The 21606-nt window shown below is 35.7% G+C and overlaps 2 protein-coding genes across 3 annotated transcripts in view; one reads left to right on the top strand and one right to left on the bottom strand.

Annotated features, from left to right (window-relative positions):
* Positions 1-9251, top strand: part of ptprb (protein tyrosine phosphatase receptor type b) — a 50143-nt gene extending 40892 nt beyond the window's left edge. Inside the window, exons 33-40 of the mRNA XM_023262522.3 lie at positions 237-327; positions 3959-4035; positions 4117-4251; positions 4439-4561; positions 5317-5480; positions 5592-5727; positions 7026-7146; positions 7813-9251. Of these exons, the coding sequence (XP_023118290.2) occupies positions 237-327; positions 3959-4035; positions 4117-4251; positions 4439-4561; positions 5317-5480; positions 5592-5727; positions 7026-7146; positions 7813-7835 (870 nt within the window). The 3' untranslated portion in view covers positions 7836-9251. The remainder of the gene's footprint in view (positions 1-236; positions 328-3958; positions 4036-4116; positions 4252-4438; positions 4562-5316; positions 5481-5591; positions 5728-7025; positions 7147-7812) is intronic.
* A 7494-nt stretch (positions 9252-16745) lies between these two features.
* Positions 16746-21606, bottom strand: part of LOC111563456 (calcium-activated potassium channel subunit beta-4) — a 34615-nt gene continuing 29754 nt past the window's right edge. For both annotated transcript variants that reach the window (XM_055006422.1, XM_023262528.3), the window contains one exon: positions 16746-21589. In XM_055006422.1, the coding sequence (XP_054862397.1) occupies positions 21259-21589 (331 nt within the window). In that variant the 3' untranslated portion in view covers positions 16746-21258. The remainder of the gene's footprint in view (positions 21590-21606) is intronic.

Below are 21606 nucleotides of genomic sequence, written 5' to 3'. Positions count from 1 at the left end.
TCACAAAATTTTCTTTGATTTTAGCGTCTCAACTGTGAAGATTTTCTCATATCATTCCTTAATGTGATTAAAGTATAGTAAAGTAAATATCTTTGAGTTTTCAACTGTTGGTCAGAAAACTCCGCTGTTCCTTACAAGATCTTAAGCTCTGAAAAGTTGTTTAATAGACAGAAGATGCGTCGTGTTCTTAAGGAAACTGAACCATTTTACATCAAAATTAATCGTAATTTCTGCAGGATCTCAAAGACGTCGGACGCAACCAGACGATGGACGTCGCCCGACTGCCTGAAAACCGAGGAAAGAACCGATACAACAACATCCTGCCATGTGAGTTCAGCTGCAGGACTTCTGGACATTTAAACGGTTTAATTCTCAAATACAGCAAAGAAGTAGTCAGAAAATAATAGAATGATTATAATTTATTGCCTGTAACAGAGTCCCTCAGTGAGGAAAAGAAGTATAAATTATTATTCTTATTATAGTGTTAGGAGCTTTAATTAACAGCACAGCACCTGTTTCCATGGCGACGCCGATGCACTGTCGGCTACAGCTTGTAAAAATATTAATAATCAAACATGCAGAAGATGAAAAAGTAACACTGAATATATAGTTTCTGTTTAAAATATTCTCACGTGTCTTTTCCCCAACGTTTACTGTCCATTTATTCCTAATTTCATTGTTTCTTTCTCTTTATCTTCCATCTTTTCTGTATTTTCCCTTAAGATATTCAGCCTACACACAAAATAGAGGAAAATCACTATTTAAATGTTCCGTCTGAAGCCCAAAACCAACTGAGGGGTTTGAAAGTCGTGTTAAAAAATTAATTTCATCACAAATAGCAACAGCCAGAAACTGTAAAAAAAAAAACTTAATAGAATGTTTTATCTTCTATTCTGTTGGAATATTTAACCAAAACTAAACTTAAAATCATGATATTTCATCAAAATTTCTTTTTTCTACTTGTCTCGTGTAAAAAAAGTTGTCAAAAATAAACCGTTTGCACCACATTCTGTAAAAAAATGAAATTCCCCATGAACCACTCAGTTTTGCCCAACATTTACACAACAACAGTTCACTATTCGGCTGAACTGCAGGCAATGTTTTGTCAGACGAATATGGAAATAAGATCATAATGTAAATAGTTAAATATCTATAATATCTAGAGTCATTTTTTTCCCCAGTGTCTATAGCATATGTAGACACTTGGAAAACTGCTGTACATGTAGATTCCAGATTTTTACAATTTCTATAAGATAAATAATCAGAGAAATTCAACTTCTGCCCTTCTAGTATAACAGTTATATTATGATGTAAAAGTAAAACTGTAAAAGGGGCAGATAAAACAGCAAATCCCTACAGTTAAAAATCCATACCTGGAGAATAATTAGCATTAGCAGTTACTTCAAAAGTTTCCAATTATTTTGAATAAATGTTTCAATCAATAAGTAATAGTTGCAGCTTTAATTGTGACCTAGAAAACACTTCTGCATGTATTTTTTGAGGGAAGGCTCTCAGTAATGAACTCATGTTTGGATTTATTTCAACAGAAACTTAATATTTCGTTGATAAAGATTTTAAAGCTGTAACTAAAGATGAAGGATCCTTCAAGTATCTTGTATTGTAACGTCAAATTATCTAATGAAATAAATCTTAACAACTCAGACTCTATATATATATATATATATATATATATATATATATATATTAAGTGCTGACATCAAGAATATGAATAAATATTCACACGTTTATCTTTTATCATTATTCTTCTTCAGCGATGCTCAAAAACAAGTTTCAGATTCATGACTAATGATATTTTCGACTCGACATGAATCCATTTTATTTCCTCCATTAGTTTCTCATCTCATTTTAATAATATTTTCATGATGGCTGCAGAACATGATGAAGCTCTTAACGGTGAATATCAGCGCTTGATATTTTCCTGTAAGTAAAATCATTAAGCGTCAGTCGTGTGTAACCGAAATCCATTTTTCTATACGAACAGAACGATCTGATTTGTGACTGGAGGCGTTTACAGCAGCGGCTCTATAATTAACTGTCAGAGCTAAAATGAATCACTGTTGTTGTGAGTCACAATTAGCATTTAATAAATATTCTCACTTCTAGCAATAAGAGCCTCAGAAAACCTAAAACCTGTGAGATGTGAGAGAAGAAACGCCACAAAATGCAGAATAAATATTCAGATTGTCACCATCAGTCAGTAACTTCAGGCCTTTTGGGTGCTGGAAAACATTCATAAAAAGAGTCTCAAAAAGTAGATTTTTCATTGGCTAAACTATAACGGACCAGCTCCAAAAAGTGATGTGAATAATTATAGTCGACTAAAAGAAATTTAACTGTGAATAGTTCTGATAACCGTGTTTTTCATCTGGTTCCAGGTTGTTAAATGTAAAGATTTGATGCTTTAGATAATTGTAAAGTTGCAAATAAATGACAGAGTGATTAGATTTCTCTTAAGATTTCTCTGTAGTAACTCTTAGGAAAATGTATTAAAATCTCAGATTGCTACAATAGTAAACTAAATATCTGTAGGTTTTAGACTAGTTTAGTTGCTCCACCATTTCAGATGTTGTTAGATTTTATTCATGTGTGATTTAGTTGACTCCAAACTAATATTCTGTGAAATATTTTTGGCTTAATTTAGAGAATTCCACAAAAAACAACACCTCGAAAGAAACTTTAAGGGTTCAGTATCTCCAGAATCTCCAGAAAGCTGCAATCACAGAATTTCAACAGTTTTTACTCTAAATAGTTACTCGGGCTGTTTCATTGGTTTTTAAAATTGTTGCAATTGTTGTTAATTTAACAGCTGACAACTAATTAACTAATTAATTCATCTGCTTTTGAATTATAAATTGTACAGATATCTGTCTCGGGAGGTGGTGGAGACCCAAAATTAGGCTAAAAGTCAGCAAATATTGGACTCCACTGGGATGATAATGTGACTCTGTGACTGCTAATATGTTAGCATGTCGATGTTCTGAAGCAGATGTTTTATTGTTCATCATTCATCTGCTTTTTTAGACTATAAATCAGATATTTGGCTCAGGAGTTGGGAAAGACAGTAAAAGACAGTTGATGATAATGTTGCTCAGTTGTTGTTGGATGTGATAGCAGGTAGCTAATATGTTAGCCATGTCAATTTTCTCAAGCAGATGTTGTGTAGTTTGTCATTAATCTGTTTTTTTAGATTATAAATTGGGAGGATATTTGGCTCGGGAGTTGGTGGAGACCAAAAATGGAGCTACAAAAGCATTGTGGCTGCTAACATGTTAGCCATGTCAATTTTCTAATGACATTGTAGTATTAGTAATTGGTTGTTTTAGATTACAAACTGGCTCATTTTTGGCTTGAAGATGGTGGAGAACAAAAACTGAGCTAAAATACTAACATGATAGCATGTCAGTTTTCTGAAGCAGACGTCATTAGAGTTGGGAGTTGGTGGAGACCAAAATGGAGCGAAAACAGTGAATATTGAACTAAACTGAGGTTATAAAGTTGCTCTCTGGCTGTTAGATATGATAACAGGTAGCTAACATGTTAGCCGTGTCAGTTTTCTAAAGCAATACAGTATCAGACATTGTGGAATCAGTTCTTTACTTGTTTCTTGGTTAAAAACTAAGCTTCAAGAGTTGGTGGAGACCAAAAATGGAACTTAAAGACAGTTGATGATAACAATGCTTTGTGGCTGTTAGATGTAGTGGCAGGTAGCTAATATGTTAGCTATGGTCATTTTCCAAAGCAGACATTGTGTTGTTAGTCATTCATCTGTTCTGTTTTGTTTTTTTTAATATAAACTGGTCAGACATTTGCTGAATTGCAGGTATACAAACAACAGACGTAAAACTACATAAGACAACCAAACTTTCCACGATGACGAGAAGTTTATAGTAAAAACAAAGAGGCCGTTTAGACTCATGAATGTTTTCTTTTATTCCAGATGATTCCACCAGAGTGAAGCTGTCGTACCTGGAGGATGATCCGTGCTCCGACTACATCAACGCCAGCTACATCCCAGTACGAACACAAAAATCTACACAAACTGAACACAAACACACTCAGTGGTCCAAACTAACACTTCCATACTCTTACCTGCAGGGTAATAACTACCGTAGGGAGTATATCGCCACCCAGGGGCCGCTGCCTGGAACTAAAGACGATTTCTGGAGGATGGTTTGGGAACATTGCGTCTACAACGTCGTCATGGTGACGCAGTGTGTTGAGAAAGGACGGGTGAGAAACGTATATTATACGTATATTATCATACTAATTTAGAGCTAGAACAGTTGTTAATGTTGTATTAAATTAGAGAGAAATTATAATATTGTAGTAATTTGAGTTTCAACTATTGGTCCATTTCTAGCGGGTTAATTAGATTAAATCCTGTGACGTTTTAACCCTGAATTAATCCTGTTTCCAGGTGAAGTGTGATCAGTACTGGCCTGCAGACAGAGAACCTCTGTACTACGGGGATCTGGTCATTCAGATGCTGTCCGAGTCCGTCCTGCCTGAGTGGACCATCCGGGAGTTCAAGATCACATCGGTACCACTTTATATGCCTTTTCTGTTCATGGAAAGTTCCGTATTAACACACAACTAAAGATGCACTAATGTCAAGTTTACATAAAAAACATTGAAGAATGTCGAGTTTTAGACCGACAAGTTTATTTTTCTACCACAATATCAATATTTAGAGAGATGTCAGTAAAGCCTCACCTCATCTTCTATTTGATGAACCTATCAAATGACATAAGTTATGAAAAACACAAAAATGAAAGATTTACTTTAATGAAATTGAATAAACCTGGAACCGACATGTCCGACATGTTTCCCAGCTGCTAGCAACACTGTCTACACATCCTGTAGATATTTAACTATTTACATTATCATAGTCTCCACAAACTTCGCAGAAACCATTAATGTATGTCAAGATATTGATGGATTGTGGAAAAATTCATGCCTAAATACAACCTCCAGGCTGAAAGAGACTTAAAAGTGTTTGCATTTTCAGTGTTTTTCTGGTCATTTTGTGTGATTTTATAGTCTTTTTTCTGAGTTGTATGACTTTAAACTTAAATATATGTGACATTTTGCCAAAAATGTGAAGAAAACTTCAACAACATCATGACTTAATGAACATTTGTAGATGGTTTAGTTTGTTTTCTGTCATTTTTGTCAATGAAAACGGTATTTAACTTGATTTTTATTGGTACGACCCAGTTAACCTTGAACGACTGCCATTACTGCCATAACTGCTAAAATATAAATATGATGCATCTTTAATAACAACCCCAACAGGAGAGCGGCTGTACTTATCCTCGGGTGTTGCGTCACTTCCACTACACCGTGTGGCCGGATCATGGAGTCCCAGAAAGCACCCAGTCCCTGATCCAGTTCGTCCGGACGGTCCGGGACTACGTGGACCGATCACCGAGCACCGGAGCCACCATCGTACACTGCAGGTACAACATTCACAATATCCTAAGATAAAGATCTCACTAGTTCCATCCAGCTGCTTCCTCCTTGTAGGCGGATTCAGTTTGGGTTCTGAGAGGTTCTTGTGTCTTTCTCAGTGCTGGGGTTGGCCGTACAGGGACGTTCATCGCCTTGGATCGGGTTCTGCAGCAGCTGGACTCCAAAGGAACCATCGACCTTTACGGCTGCGTGTTTGACCTCCGGCTGCATCGCCAACACATGGTCCAGACCGAGGTACCGTTCACCTGGACGGAAGAGGGTCCAAAACACCACAAAACACTGCACTAAACTAGAGCGAAAACAAGTGTTAATACTGCACAAAACTAGGTCAAAAACACAACTCAACTGGATCCTAAAATAGGAGTCAGACAAGTGTAAATGTTAGACTAAACTAAAGCTATAACAAATGTTAATACTGAACAAATCTGGCATCAAAACTTGAGCTAAAGCTTGTTGATATTGCAATAAAATGGGTTCAAAAGCAGTAAATAATGCACTAAATTAGAGCTAAAACTTTTAATTTTGGGCAAAACAAGTTAAAAACAAGCTAAAACTGTCATTATTATCATTCTAATTTAGAGCTAAAACTGGTGTTAATATATTGCTAAACTGGAACTAAAAATGTTGTTAAATACACTAAATTGGAACCACAACTGTGGCTAATATTTTGCTAAATTAGAGCTAAAACTGTTTTTAGAATTGTATTAAATTAGAGCTCTAACAGTTGCTAATACTGTAGTAAATTAGAGTTAAACTGTTTCTAATAGTGCAGTAAATTACAGCTGAAACTGTTAATATCTTACTAAATTAATGCTATAACAGTTGCTTATATTGTGGTAAATTAGAGCTGAAACTGTTGTTAAATATAACACTAAATAAGAGTTAAAACTGTTGTGAATATCATATTAAATTAGAGCTCTAATGGTTGTTTATATCGTACTACATTAGAGCTAAAACTGTTGTTAATATTGTACTAAATTAGAGCTGTAATATGTATTAAATTAGTATTAAATTGAGCTCTAGCAGCTGCTTCTATTGTAGTAAATTGGGTTTAAAATAATGGTAAATACTGGACTAATCTGAAGCTAAAACTGTTGTCCATTATGACCTTTGCTAATTCTAATTTAATTTACAAGTAAAAAAAGCAAATGTTCATCTGATTAAACAAAAACAGAACAAAATGTGTGAAATAACATTTTTTTCAGTCCTTAAGGTACACAGTTCTTTCAGATAACGGTGAAAATCTATGAAATAACATTTTTTTTGCTGATTTAAATCCAGTAAAAAGCAGTAGAGTAATTTACTATTTCTATCTTAATTGCTATGTATTTTTTTTCCAGACATTATCAGCTTTAACAAACAGCAGGGAATGTGTGAAATAACATTCTTTAAATATTTACCGTTTTTCAGCCCCTTTTCTCTCAAATAACTGCATATATCTGTTAATGTTTTTTCTCTCGTTTAAATACAGTAAAAACAGCATCTATCCCACGTTCTGTGCTATATTTATACCTGTAATGTGTGTGTTTCAGTGCCAGTACTCCTTCCTGCATCAGTGTGTTCGTGACGTCCTGAGAGCCCGAAAGCATCGCAGCGAACAGGAGAATCCTCTTTACCCCATCTATGAAAACTTCAACCCCGAGTACTGCCGAGGTAAGAAGACCCGACGAGGAAACCCACGTTCCTGTCCTTCTGCACCAATTAACCAATACATCAACAGCATCAGTTGATTGTTTTTTCAATGAAAACTTCCAAACATTGCTGCTTAAAGCTTCTCACAGTTGATTCTCTGATTTATTTTCTTCGTCTCGTCTGAATATTTTACAGTTTTTCATCGATGAAGCCGTTCAGCAACAGATTGATTCATGAAGACAAACATTAGTTGCATGTTTTAAATTCTAAAATTCAACTTCACTGTGATGTTATAATGTTCACACATTTCTGGTCTTTCAGTTCTGAAACTTAATTAATAGAAATGAAACTTTTCTGGCCTGACTGGAGCCAAACAACAACAACAACAACAACAACACTTCATAGAGATTTAGAAACCATCAAACCTTTAATATTTGATACATGAATCACATATTAAAGGTTGTGTCTATATGACGCATTATAGCATGTCATACTATAACACGTCATATAATGACATGTTATACTATAGCAGGTCATATCATAGCAGGCCATATTATAACATGTTATATTATAACATGTCAGCAACAGATCATTACTTCATAGTTTCCTGAGTTTTAGAAACCATCAAACCTTTAATATTTATCACGTGACTCACCTGTTTGTGGGTTTTTTTCTCTGTTTCCTCAGATTTCATCTACACCAGACGCTGAAGACTTCTGAAAACTGAGACCTTCAGAGAAAAAAATCTGCAAGTCAATAAAACTTCACAAGGATCACAGATTTTAAACACTTCTGTTCTCAAATCTCACCAACACAGCAGTTGTGTGAGTTTTCATACGTCTTATTCATGAAAGGTGTTTGAAAAACTCTAACTCTTTGTAGAAAAAGTCAAAATCCACCTCAAACTAGTGAAATTACAGAAATATTTTTTTTTAAATATTGCTGTTTTTAACCACTTATTTCTCATGAAAATCTTCAAAATGTGGTTGAAAATATGTGATAGAAACAGTTTTCATAGTTTAATGAGTCAGAAGTCAAGGCCAGACAGAGAATTGTGTGAAAATTCCCAGAATTCACACATCACACACCAATTCTAACACCAAAAACACAAATAAATTATCATTTAAGTAGAATCCTAGTTCATTTTTACCTTCATATTTCTTAATATTTGGTCAAATTTGAAAACATGTTTAATTAAAGTTGGTTTTATTTGTGTCGAAGGGAAACTCGGGTTGATCTCAGGTGTGATTTTAGCTACCGATCTAAAAGGGAGGAGATCTATTTTTCTACCTTCTATTATTACTGTCTGTTCTCACTCACTGCCCCATATAAGCTCTTTATTTAAAACAAACCTACACATAGTGCTGTATGTAAATATTGATGTAATACTCTTTTTTAAAATAAATGTTATAATAAATATATAAGTGCGTCAGGTTTCATGCTGTGTAATATTCCTCTTTTAGGAACTTGTAGCAGATCTCACCTGCTGTATTCAGACTAAAAACTGAACAAACATGCTATAGTCAGTATTACAATAAGTTTTTAAGGACATTTCAAAGCTTAAAACATCTAAAACATAAAGTAGAAGTCTGAATACAACAAAGGAACAATGTTTTCCCTGTTTGTCTACTAAAAATCCATCACGAATTGGAGTTAATCCAGAAATATTTGACATTTTGTGATTTTATGACAGTCTAAAGAAACAGCATCTGATTTTGAGCCATTCATTTTAAAATCTACCAAATACTAATTGGTTGAATATTCTGTCAACCCTTTTTCTCTTCTGTTTGAATCGTGTGCTGGAGGTTTTGAGTTGTTCAAAATGACTTCTGCTCATATAAGATGTGTTTTCTTAACATATTTCTAATGACATAATGCTAAAAAGTTCAGTGTTATTATTACTTATTATAACAGACTAAATCAGCTGCACATATTATTGTCCCGGATACATCAGACCTGATGATTTTCTGTATAATTTGCATACATTGTGATGTATTCTGGATAAGTTTGTTGATTTTCCGACTCATCGTTCAGCCATAACATGATGTTGGAATCTGTTTTTATAACTTGCTGTGACGTCACTGTAAACTGGATTATGAAGTTCAAATTAAAAATGCTTGACAAACTGTGGTTGTTTCAGTTTTTATTAGTGGATCAAAACTCATATTTTAACATGTAGCATTACAACATGTCATAGCATGAAAAATACTAAAAAATGTCATAAATACGTCATGTAACGTTTCAGACGACATACTAAACTATGATTGATATGATAATTTAGACGGCATCTTCTAACATGTCATATGGTGACATCATATTATAGCATATTATAACAGGCCAACGTTTAGATCAGTGGAACGTTCTTTGATGAAGATGAATCCTTTTCAGAACCCAAACCATTTAGAAAAACATCAGAACATTCCTTCATAAGTTTCAGCTCCTGGACTGATTATATTTAAAGTTTTGTTTTCCATCTTTCTCACAGAAATTCAACTGCACAAAGTTCCTGCACAGACACACTAACAGGAAACAGCGTCTTTTATTTTTATCTCCTCTGACAAACTTGTGGTTTCCATATTGATCTGGGCCACAGCGAGAACTGGGTAACCCAGATAGAGCAGCCATCGGGGGCTAAAGTGGAGGCCAGGAGCCCCTCAGAGCCCCAGAGGACCCAACAGACCTGGGGTCCGTTTCACGAAGCAGGTTTAGTGAAAACTCTGAGTTTGTTAACCCTGAAATGAGGGAAACTCAGAGTTTTCTATCTCAGAGTAGATCAACTCAGAGTTCAGGGTTAAACTCAGAGTTTGTTGAAGCTGCTTCGTGAAACGGAGCCCTGCTTAGAAACCATCCAGGGTTCCACAGGTTCCAGCCAACACAAGTCCAGCTGCAGCTTCAGTCTGGAAACATCTCACTTCATAAGATGCACAAACACACAGAGCTCCAGCTATATCGGCTCACTTTTATTAATGATTAATGATGAAATGTTATTCATTAACTGTTAAAATGAGAAATAAAATAGATTTCTTAAAGTAACATCATTAAACATAGAGGAGCTGCTGCAAACTTCCACACATTTAGGAGCACAAAGCCTATAAACTTTTGGTTGCTTTTGCTGGAAAAATGTGAGAATTTGATGCCTTTTTGTCCCCTTTTAAGTGACTTTTTCTTACATTTTTAACAATTAATTCTGTAATCTGCATCAATTAAAACACAAATATGGCTGTGATAAAAAAGAAAAGATAAGAACCAGAAGACAAAAATCACATAGCATCAGTCTGTTTTGGCCGTTTTTTACTGTTTTTAAGACAATTTTTAAACAAAAAAACATTTTCTTTGCCATCAAAATGTCTTTAAATCAATTATTTTCAGTCTCAGATGTGAGAAGCTGAAACATGTCAGGGCTGAAGTTCCAAAAATAGCTTGTTGATAATTAATTAATCATTCAAAAACCACTAAAGACGTTCAGATTATTACTAAGAAACAAGAAAACACCTCACACTGGCAATGGTGCAACCTGAACATTGTTGTTCTTTTTGCCAAAAATGATTTTAATGATTCATTTTTACACTAAAATTAACTGTTGATTAAAGTTTTAATTCTTTCAAGTGTAAGAGCTAAAAGAGCTGGAGCCAAATTATAAACAGCTGAGTAATTTACCCAATTATATTTAGTTGTAGCATTAATCTAATATTGAATAAAAATCATCATGAATTTTGCCGCAAAAAAATGCCTTGCTATACTATGTCGAAAAAAAATGTGTTTTTTTTCATCATGTAAAAACGTGCCATATGATGAAATAATGTAAAGTAGGGCGTGAAAAAGTATGTCGTCCAAAACATGACAAAAACGTCATAGTTTAGTATGTCGTCCAAAATTTCTTGGTCATGGTCTTTCTGGTCCTGCTCCAGAACACCTTCATCAACTACGTTTTCCTTTGAAGAGGCCCTCAGATGCTTCAATCTCTGACAACTAATATTTTCAGCTGAACTAAAGACAGACTTTGTGATTTTTCTGCTCACATGTTGTGTTGTTGTAAACTTCCTCTTTCAAATAAATATCCTCCTAACCCCCTGGAAACCAGCGTTTGTCCTGTTTTTGTGTTGCTCCTCAGCGACCCTAGACAGCCGGGTCCTAATGTTTTTTTGAGCAACACACCATACTATGACGTTTTTACAATGATGATTCTACTATGGAACCAGTTTGACATGTTCAGGTGTCCTTTGTGTGAAAACTCAGAGATTTCAGGGATCAGAAGGTAGTTTTCAACTTTCTTTGTTAACTTTCTGCTTCAACTTTAAACTAAATTTCCTTCACTAACCCAGCCCTCTGGACTTCCAGTAAGCTGTGTTCCTATTGGCTGTCCAGGTGGCTGCTTGGTGTTATCAGGAACACCTGAGCAGCTCAGTGTCTTCCTGCTTTATTTAGCTGCAGACAAACATTTCCTCTGTTTCTCTTCACCACTGAACTGGGTTTGGTTCCATTGCTTTAGTTTGTTCTTTAGGCGTTGGCTTGCAGCTTACAGCAGTAAAATCATCTTTAATGTGTTTCTTGGTGTGTTTTAGGGCTTTGTACTGGATAGTTGTCTTGGTAAATGTGGTTCTTTAGCCACAGTTAGCACATGGTGCTACTGTGTGCAGTGATTAGTGGATTTGGTGCAGCTGAGTTGTGTCTTTATCTTGGCTGTAGTGAGTCTTCAGAGGTTTTTGGTCAGACACATTCTGTATTCTTGTTTGAGAACCAACGTTGGTTGTCCAGAAGGTAAGAGTTCCTGTCCTGATTCTCTGTTCTCAGAGGTTCTCTGGTAGGCTGCAGGAGACTTTAGCGTTTGGGTTGTGCTAGTTTGGTTTTTGTATGGTTTCATTTGGACGACTATCTTGAGGCTCCTCCATGTGGTTTAGTGAGGTTTTCTGGAACAGTTCTACAAAGCAACCTGCAGCAGAAGAGACTTTGAGAGTTTTTAGGAAGTTCTGGAGACCAGACTTTAGAGCAGCAGAAACATTTGTCAGCAGTTTGAGCAGGAGAAGGTGAGCTTCAGAGTAGAAATGAGACAGAAACCTTCTTGACCCGTGTGGTGAGGTCCTGTACCAAGAGTTTGAGCAGGTTGTGAAGAGTCTGTAGTTCTTTGGTCTGAAAGCACAAGAAGAGTCGACTCATTAAAGGAGAAAACAGGAGATATTGTTGCTTCTTCTGTTGCTCTGCAGTTTCCTTAGACTGAATATCAAGTTTATATTTTAAATGATTTCCCATGTGAGCCCAAGAAGACTTCAATAAACTCCCTCCATCCCCTGAACACATCACATTTTATTACCATGTTAAATCTTTTTTAAAATATGTTTTTGAGTTTTAATCATAGTTTTAGCAGTTTTTTTCTCTTTGCTTGTTTAGTTTTGTCATCTGTGTGAAAGGTGCTAAACAAATAAAGTTGAATTGATAAACTGAATAATTGACTAACTCATGATTGTGACAACAGAAGTATTTTCATTGTGATTTAAGGGTTTGTTTCATTTTTAAGGTTGGGGTTAAAATCTTGACAGAAAAATATTAAAGAAATAAACTACATAACAAAAAGCAATTAAATCAAAGGGAAAAAAATTAATACAATAAAACTTTTAAAAGAAATGTTTTTGTTTAAAAAGTATTTTTTTAAATGTTTAATTATGTAAAATATTATATTATTAATATTTTAATAATTTTATTTAAAAAATTTTGTTTAATTTCATACTTACATGTTTTGTATCGTGTTTAATTATCTCATTCAACATTTTGTTGGTTTAATGTCATTTAATTGTATTTAATGTTTAACTTCATTAAATTACAGAGAAAATATTTTACATAATTAAAAATTTAAAAATAATTTTTAAACAAGAATAAGATTAAATATTTAAAAAATACTAAACATTTAATTAGATTATTAAACCTTTAAAAAGACAAAACATTTAATTAAAAAATTCAATGTTTAATTAGAAAATTAAATCTTAAAGACAATAAAACTTTAAATAGGAATTAAACAGAAAATACAATGAAGCATTTAAAAAGAAAATTAAACATTAAAAGGTGGTAAAACATTTAAAAAGAAAAACCTTAAAGATTTAATCAAAAAATTAAACATTGGGGAAAAAAAGCAAATTTTTCAAACAAGCCGATGAAACATTTGAAAAAACAACAATTAAACATTAAAAAGACAAAACATTTGGAAATCAAATCAGACATTATAAAAGAATAAAAGGTGAGAAAAAAGCAAAACTAAACATTTAAGAAGAATCAAACTAAAGACAAAATATTTGAAAAGACACCAGTTAGACTTTAGAAGATAAAATTAAACAGAAGAAACAAAACGATCAAAAAGAGCAAGAACAGATAAAGGACTAAAAGCGTTTTCTAGTCTGAAATGAAAACATCAAGTTGTTTCTTCAAACATTTCCTCTTTCTATGTTCTTGGTTTGATTGTGGACAGATTTACTAAGAACTCATTTCAGAAAACTGCTTTCCAGATAAAGTCTACTAGTAGTTGAAGGCATTGATCAAACTAATGTTACCTTCTGATCTCCACAAACTTTACTGTTCAGTGAAGAGAATCAAAGTTTGTTGAGGATTTCTAAAAAACCCACAGGTGAAGGTCTGAGAAGAACTCAGATGGATGATCTAAATGTGAAATCAAGACTCATGATCACAAGTTTTAAGGCTTCTGTTAACCAGAAAGTTCAAACTAACAGAGACGTACTGAGAAACTTTTAAAACTTCAGTCCTCAGACTGTCTGAAGGTTCAAACTAACAGAGAACTACTCAGGAACTTAGAGGATTTCAGTCCTTGGACTGTCTGAAGGTTCAAACTAACAGAGAACTACTCAGGAACTTAGAGGATTTCAGTCCTTGGACTGTCTGAAGGTTCAAACTAACAGAGAACTACTCAGGAACTTAGAGGATTTCAGTCCTTGGACTGTCTGAAGGTTCAAACTAACAGAGAACTACTGTGGGACTTAGAAAATTTCAGCCCTCAGACTGTGTGAAAGCTCAGGTCCTGAGGACTCAGGAGGTCTCGAGGCTTTGGAAAGTCTTGGAACTGAGGGTTCCACCCTCCAGCACAAAGGCTGAAGTCCAACCTCCTGAGAAAAACGGTCGAGTCGAGACTCAAGTTAAAAAAAAACTCGAAAACGACAAAAAATAGATGACAAATGCGCAAAAAAAAGAAGAATTAGTATCTGAGCGAATAGCTCAGGAGGATAAGAGGAGAGACTACGGAGTGGAAGGTCGCAGGTTCAAGACCCGCCAGTGGCACTTTTCTTTCTTTGTCTTTGTCAGGATTTTGAGAAAATTTAAGAAGTGTCTGGTCTTGAACCAGCGACCTGCAGCTCCATAGGCAAATCCTTAACTCACTGAGCTACAGATCAGATACAAAGAAATAAATTCGTCGTCCCTTTGGCATCGTAGTTCCTCAAGTGACCACATGGGTGGAGCCAAGGCGGAGTCTGGGTGGAGTCAGGGCGGAGAGTAGGCGGGGAGGTGGGTGGCGGCCTCCCCCCTCTACTCCCCCACCTCCCCCCACCGCCCACCACACCTTCCCCCGCCCCACGAGTTCTTCGAGTCTCCACAGGTTTTCCTCAGTTTCTGGAGTTTCCACCAGGTCGGAGGCAGAACAACTTGTCATGAAGAGGTGTTGAAGTCGGCCAGGATGGACTGACTTTTTACAGCGACTAGAAGGAAGACCACTAGAAGAGCAGGTCTTTAACCACCATCCATAAAATCCATGGAGTCGCTCCAGAGAAATGAAAGGTCAACTTTTATCAACCTCCATCCACATGTTCAACTTGATATCTTTGAGATTTTTAGCACCACAAACCTTTAGCATCACACTTTATTATCATTTATTAGGACTTTCATGGAATCCACCAGCAGATTTAGTTTTTGTTGACAAACTTTATTCTTGTCGTCGTGGGACTGCAGTATTTAAAACTGTTCTTTCTATTTGACCTCATGTTTATTAGTTTTAGTTTAGAAAGTTATTTTAGTTGTCCATTAGTCTCTTAAAAACCAAGTAATAAATTGGATTAGTCAAGAGCTTTAAATTTCTTACTTTGTCATATTTTTAATATGACAAAAAAATATAAAAATAATTAATATATTCCGTTTACTGTGATAAAAACCAAAAAGATTTACATTCATGATGCAGGAATCAGGCAGTTTTCACTTTTTATCTTAGTTTAGTCAGAAAGATAGTTGATAATGTGTGAATTGTTGCAGCTTGTGAGCCGTAGAAGGTTTTAATCTTTGGGGCCGAGTGTCAAAAACATTTAGAAACCAACATCAACAAAACACTCAACAAAGATTTGAACATCATTAAAGGGAAATCCAACTTTTGCATGACAACGTCTAATTAAAGGACATTTATTTCCAATGTAAATGTGTGATATTCATCCTCTGGAGCTTTCTCTTCACATCGTCTTCCACCTGGACTGGTTTGGTCGGGAGCATGTGCAACAAACATTTGAAAAACTGCACTTTAACATCAATGAATGACACTGAAGTTTAATCTCTACATAAATGAGACTGAGTCTGGATGTGCTGCTCTGTCATTAACTCCTAAGTTTAGGGAAAGTTCAAACAAAAGAGGACAGTTCAGATCAGACTTGAGAATGAGCTGATTTTGAACAAACATCTCAGACTTGCTGAGCTTCAGCACCTCTAGCAAGATATTTTAACAACAAGCAACTCAAGAGATCCAGAAGTTGGAGAGAGTTAGCTTTAGCTGAGCCAAAGAACATGTGGGACGCTAACCTAGCAAACATTTCAGACTTTTCTCTGTGAATTCTGAGAAATAATTTCCTATTTAATGACAGAGCTACACATCTGAACTCAGTCTCATTAAAACAGACTCTAATTCAGTGTCATCCATCCATATTAAAGTGCAGTTACCCAAAATGTTTGTTGCATGAGCTCCAACAAAACCTGTCCAGGTAGAAGGCCACTTTGACAAACAGGAAGTGGAAGATTCCAAGCAGATTTACAGAAGGGGGAACCGGACTGTACTAAGTGTGGTCCAGTATAGAGGGGTGTTTTGTGGGTTTTTAAGGCTGGTAATGATTATTAGTGAGACATTTGGAGTAGATATTCATTTGCAGTAAATGAAAGTATTTAAAATCTTGGAGTTAAACTTAGAAGAACACAAACTCTAACAGAAAACTTTGTTGATACGTTTTTGTTTTGTTTACAGATGTTAAGTTAAAGGAGTTTTATTCGTGACGTATAACCAATCAAATCACTCCAGAAGACAGAGCGACCACAGGTAGATAAAGGTTCAGAGCCAAAGTAGCACCATTTTTAAATGTATTTATTACCGTAAATCAGTAAAAAATAAAATACTGATAATCAGTAAATCAGTCAGCCCACAATTACTACAATTCTACAATGTATGTCTCTTTCCTTTGACTTATTTGTACAATATACGATATATATGATGGCGTTTTTTCATACCAAAGGCTATACTATGATGTTTTTAGAGGGACATGATATACCATGATGATGATATAATTTTTTTTGTCGTAATTGTGCGCCTTGTGTTAATTTTGCATCAATGTAACAAATAGTTTTGTGACAATAGACAAAAAACCAGCAGAGAGACGGAGTTTGAAGACAAAGTGTGTTTTTATTTAAAGATCTCTATCAGGCACAACAGTTGTTGATTATTAAAGACGGCGAAGCAGCTACCTGGGTCACATGGTACAGTGCTGAGGGTCCGAACAAAGATGGATGACGACAAAACACCCGCAGACGACACTCAGAGTTCATGGAAAAGCAGCGAGAACAGGAAAAACCATGGAAGTACAGCAGATGAAGGAGTTAACAGACATTAAACTGGTCAGGATCAATGAAAGACCAAACACTTCCTGTTTAAAGTCCAGCTTATGGCTTCAGATAGAAAACCCAACAGACAGACAACGAAAAGCTCTTAAAGTCTCATAAAAACACAGAAATGCTACAAGAAGCTACTTTTTCTTTGGAGAGGACGGACGACTGGAGGAAAATCCAAAGAATGGGATCGTTTTAAACCTGGATGATCAGAAAAATAACAGCTGACAGTGTCTCTGAGCTTTAAAAACCCAAACAAATCTGTTTGTTTATGGTTTGAGTTGCTGATTTGGAGTTTTTATCCAACAGGTTTGTGATTTTAGCACAGAAAAAAATGGAAAAGGAAAGTAAGAGATGGGAAATAAAGGTTAGAAAGTCAAAACTTTGCGGGGAAAGAAAGAAAAAGAAAGAGTTGGTTGACAGTTTATCGTTCTGCTACTAAACTTCCTCAGTTCAGGTAAAAGTTTACAGTTTGGGTTGAAGTTCGACGCCTCTGAAAGACGTAAATTATAGATTTAGTTCACATTGATTTTATGTCTTATTGTGGTCATTTGTTTTCATGGTGGTTTTGTGGGAATTTTGAGTCTTTTGTGTTTGATTTTGAGTCATTTTGTGGTGATTTTGGGTCTTCTGTTGTGATTTTTAGTCTTTTTGTGGTGATTTTGGGTCTTTTTAAGGTAATTTGGGGTCTTTTGTGGTGATTTAATTCTTTTTATTGTAATTTTACAATTTTTTTTGGTGATTGGGCATCTTTTTGAAGCAATTTAGTATTTTTGTGGTGAGTTAGGATGCTATTGTGGTAATTTTGAGTCTTTTTGTGGTGATTTCACATCTTTATGTGCTAATTTTGAGCCCTTTTCTGATAATTTTGAGTCTTTTTGATCTCATTTTAATCTTTTTGTGGTAATTTTGAGTGTTTTTTCCGTAGTTTTTCATCTTTTTGTGGTGATTTTATGTCTTTTTCTGTCAATATTAGGTCTTTTGGTGATCATTTTGAGTCTTTTTATGGTAATTTGGCATCTTTTTGTGGTAATTTTATATCTTTACAGATATTGCACTGTGGACCATCAAATTTTACACATTTTAGTGTGAAACTGGGAAAGAAAAAATAAAGATTAAAAGGATAAAAGGGGGAAAGAAAGAAGGAAAGGAAGTGTGGTAGAAGGTAAAAGTGACTTTAGTTTGCTTCCTTCAGGCACCGACAGTTTTCTCTTGAAGCTACATCAGGATCTGCTACCTCTTTACATTCATACGTTCTCTGAGGAACGTTCTCTTTAGAACCTGCTGGTTTTGCTATGATCTGTTCAGACTCTTTCTTCAAAAAGGAAGAACATCAGATCAGAGGAACCAGATCATCTTGAACATCAAAGTCTTAAAGCGTCTTTTAGAGTTTTAACCTCTGAACCCCAAAAACCTGCTGAAGGGTTTGAAGACATCTTTAGAACAAACCAAAAACACGATGGTTGTTGGCGTCTTTTCTTCTGTCTTTTTACAGTAGTTTTGCATCTTTTTGTGGTGATTCTGCATCTCTTTGGAGTCTTTTAGTATCTCTGAATGTTTTTGTGGTAATTTTGAGTCTTTTGTGTTAATAGTAGTGATTTTGATTCTTTTTGTGGTAATCGTGAGTGTTTTTATGGTAATTTCACATCTTTTGTGGTGATTTTGTGTCTTTTTGTGGTAATTTTCAGTGTTTTTTTGGTACTTTTGAGTGTTTTTGTGGTAATTATGTGTCTTTTTGTGGTGATTTTGAGTGTTTATGGGGAATTTGTATCTTTTTGCGGTAATTTGGAGTATTTTTCTGGTAATTTCAAATCTTTTGTAACATTACGCTTCTTTTTGTGGGGATTTTGTGTAGGTTTTAGATAATTTAGCATCATTTTGTGGTGGTTTCACCAATTTCAACTCTTTCTTTTTTCAGGTTTGTCTCATTCTAATTGTGTTACACTCATAGCTTGTTATTTTGCATTACGTTGTAATGATTTTGTGTCTTTTCATGGTGGGTTTGCATGTTTTGTGGGGACTTTTAATCCTTTTTGTGCTAATTTTGTGTTTTTTGTCATGATTTTGCAACTTTTTGTATTAATGTTGCACATTTTTTGGTGATTTTGTGTCTTTTCCTGATGGTTTTGTGGGGATTTTGAGCCTTTATTGGGATTTTTAGGTAATTTAGCATATTTTTGCGGTGGTTTCCCCAATTTCAACTACTTATTTTTTTCTGATTTCTGCCATTCTAACTTAGTCCTAGTGACAGAAGACATTTCGGAGTTCTCTCTCCTTCTTCATGTTGTTCTGGTTCCACAGAGGACTTCAGATTGCAGTGAAGAAAAATGTGACACGAGATTTAGAAAACTACCCAGAAACTGCTGCTAGGAGTTCAGAGAGTTAAAACTCACATAATTCACGTTTTCTTTTGCTGATTTTCTCTGAATTTGGTGAATGAAATGGGACAAAATCAGTCAGTTTCATCTTCACATTTCTCTCGGATTCTATTAAATTTAGGCCTTGAATCAAACAACCAACAGAAACTCGCCTTTGTTTCGGTTTTACCAGTTTCTCTGTGACCTTTGCAGCCGGTTTGACCTCCAACGTTTACATTCCTGCTGTCTGTAAACACCTCCACGGTTCAAAGAGCATCATTAGGAGGAGGTCTGGAGTCCCGACATCACCAGGAGCCGCTAATGGGCCTCTGATGAGCACATTTCAATACGTTAATAATTAACAATGTAGGTTCAATTATTTAAATTTACTTCCAGTTATTGACTTTTACCTTCTCACTGGTTTCTTTGAGTCTTCTAAATAATTAAAGACGAATCTGGAGACTTTTCTGGATGAAACTAAAACTCTAAATAAGAAGGATAATGTTCCGGCTTCATGCTCTTCTGGACAGATGAAGCTAAAACATGGTTCAGGTAGAAAGTGCTGCAGTCGACGCCCTTCATCTCCACATATGGATCTATTTATATCTTAATATATAAAGCCTCGTCTGTTAGAAAGTCTGGTTACAGGATCTCAGAAACATTTATGGCTACTGGAACTTGCAGGGAAACTACAGTAGAAGAAGAGCTACAGTAAAGATTGAGCGTCCTTGTATCTCCGGTCGGGTTCCAACGGCTTTTTAATGAATCTCCAATCAAATCTCAAAGTTAGAAACTGCGATCAGCGAGTTAAATTTCACAAAAATTACCTGAAAAACAATGCAGATTAGGAGCTAATATTGGTTTTGTTGCAATAACAGCTTAAAAAAACATCCTGCCTCCAGTTTTCCTCAAAATATGACATCTAAACATGGAACTAGAACTAATTAGTCCACTAATCGATTAACTGATAAATGAATATGCAACTATTTTGCTGGATTTTGTGTCTCTTTTAGGTAATTTAGCATCTTTATGTGGTAATTTTGTATGTTTTTCTGGTAATTTTGTGTGTTATTGTGGTCATTTTGACTCATTTTGTGGTGATTTCACATCTTTGTCATGATTTTGCTTCTTTTTGTGGTAATTTTGTGTCTTTGGTGGGTTTTGTGCCTTCATGGGGATTTTGTATCTATCTGAGATAATTCAGCATCTTTTTGTGGTGGTTTCAACAATTTCAGTTTTGTCTTTTTTCAGATTTGTCATTCTAACTGTGTCATACTCATAGTTTGTTATTTTTCATCTTGTTGTATGATAATTTTATGTCTTTTCATGTCATTGTGGTGATTTTTAATCCTTTTTGTGCTAATTCCGTGCTTTTTGTTGCAATTTTGTGTCTATTTGACATAATTTTTCATCTTTTTTGTGGTTTAAGTCTTTTTTTGTGATAATTTCATGTTTATTTTCATTTGTAATTTTGGCCTTTTTTGAGGTTTGGATGCAACTATTGATTATTTACATAGCTGATTAATCTGTTGGTTGTTTTCCATTGGAATTGATTCATTATTTAGTCCAAATGTCCATCAGTGTTTCCTCAAATAAGATAATCAGTTTCCCGTCTTTAAGGTTTCCGTTGACGAACTAACCAGGAGGTTTGATGGGAGATTCTTTAGCACCGGAGCTGAATGAATCTGGAATTTTCTGGACTAGAAACCAGATCCAAAGTGGAACCAGCAATCAGAACCCAACCAGAACCAGAACCACTTCAACAACAACTCAGGAGATTCGACTCATACGATAGTTTCACGACGTTTGTCTACAGTGTTTCTGCTGAAGGCAACAGGTTTCCCTTCGTCTTCAACACGTTGGATCTATAAACTCCTCCAGCAGGTGGCGTCCTCGCATTTTATGCCGCCAAATAACACCTTTCCTTTCTGCTTCAATGTTCCCGGTCTCGGCGCCGAATCGGCACCGCAAACAACGGCAGGGTCCTGGACGGCGACAGCAGCTCGGGGTCATCAGAGTTCGTCGTCAGGGGGTCTCCGGCCTTGTTGCCGCGGTGATCCGAGGGCATGGCGGCGGACAGGTCCTGGCAAACCTCATAGGAACACTTCCTCTTCTGGAGGGCTTCGGCGCGAACTGCCAGCGAGCGGGCGCAAACCGTCAGGAGCACAATGAGCGTGCCCAGAAGCAGCGACACCATTGGCCAGAGGACACAGTGCAGCAGGACGCTGGTGTCGTGGGAACGTCGCCACAAGACGTCATCAGGCCTGAAACAGGAAGAGAT

The sequence above is a fragment of the Amphiprion ocellaris genome, chromosome 21, assembly GCF_022539595.1.
Source record: "Amphiprion ocellaris isolate individual 3 ecotype Okinawa chromosome 21, ASM2253959v1, whole genome shotgun sequence".
NCBI lineage: Eukaryota > Metazoa > Chordata > Actinopteri > Pomacentridae > Amphiprion > Amphiprion ocellaris.
Note: the sequence above shows the minus strand (reverse complement) of the source record. Positions and strands in the feature narration are given on the sequence as shown.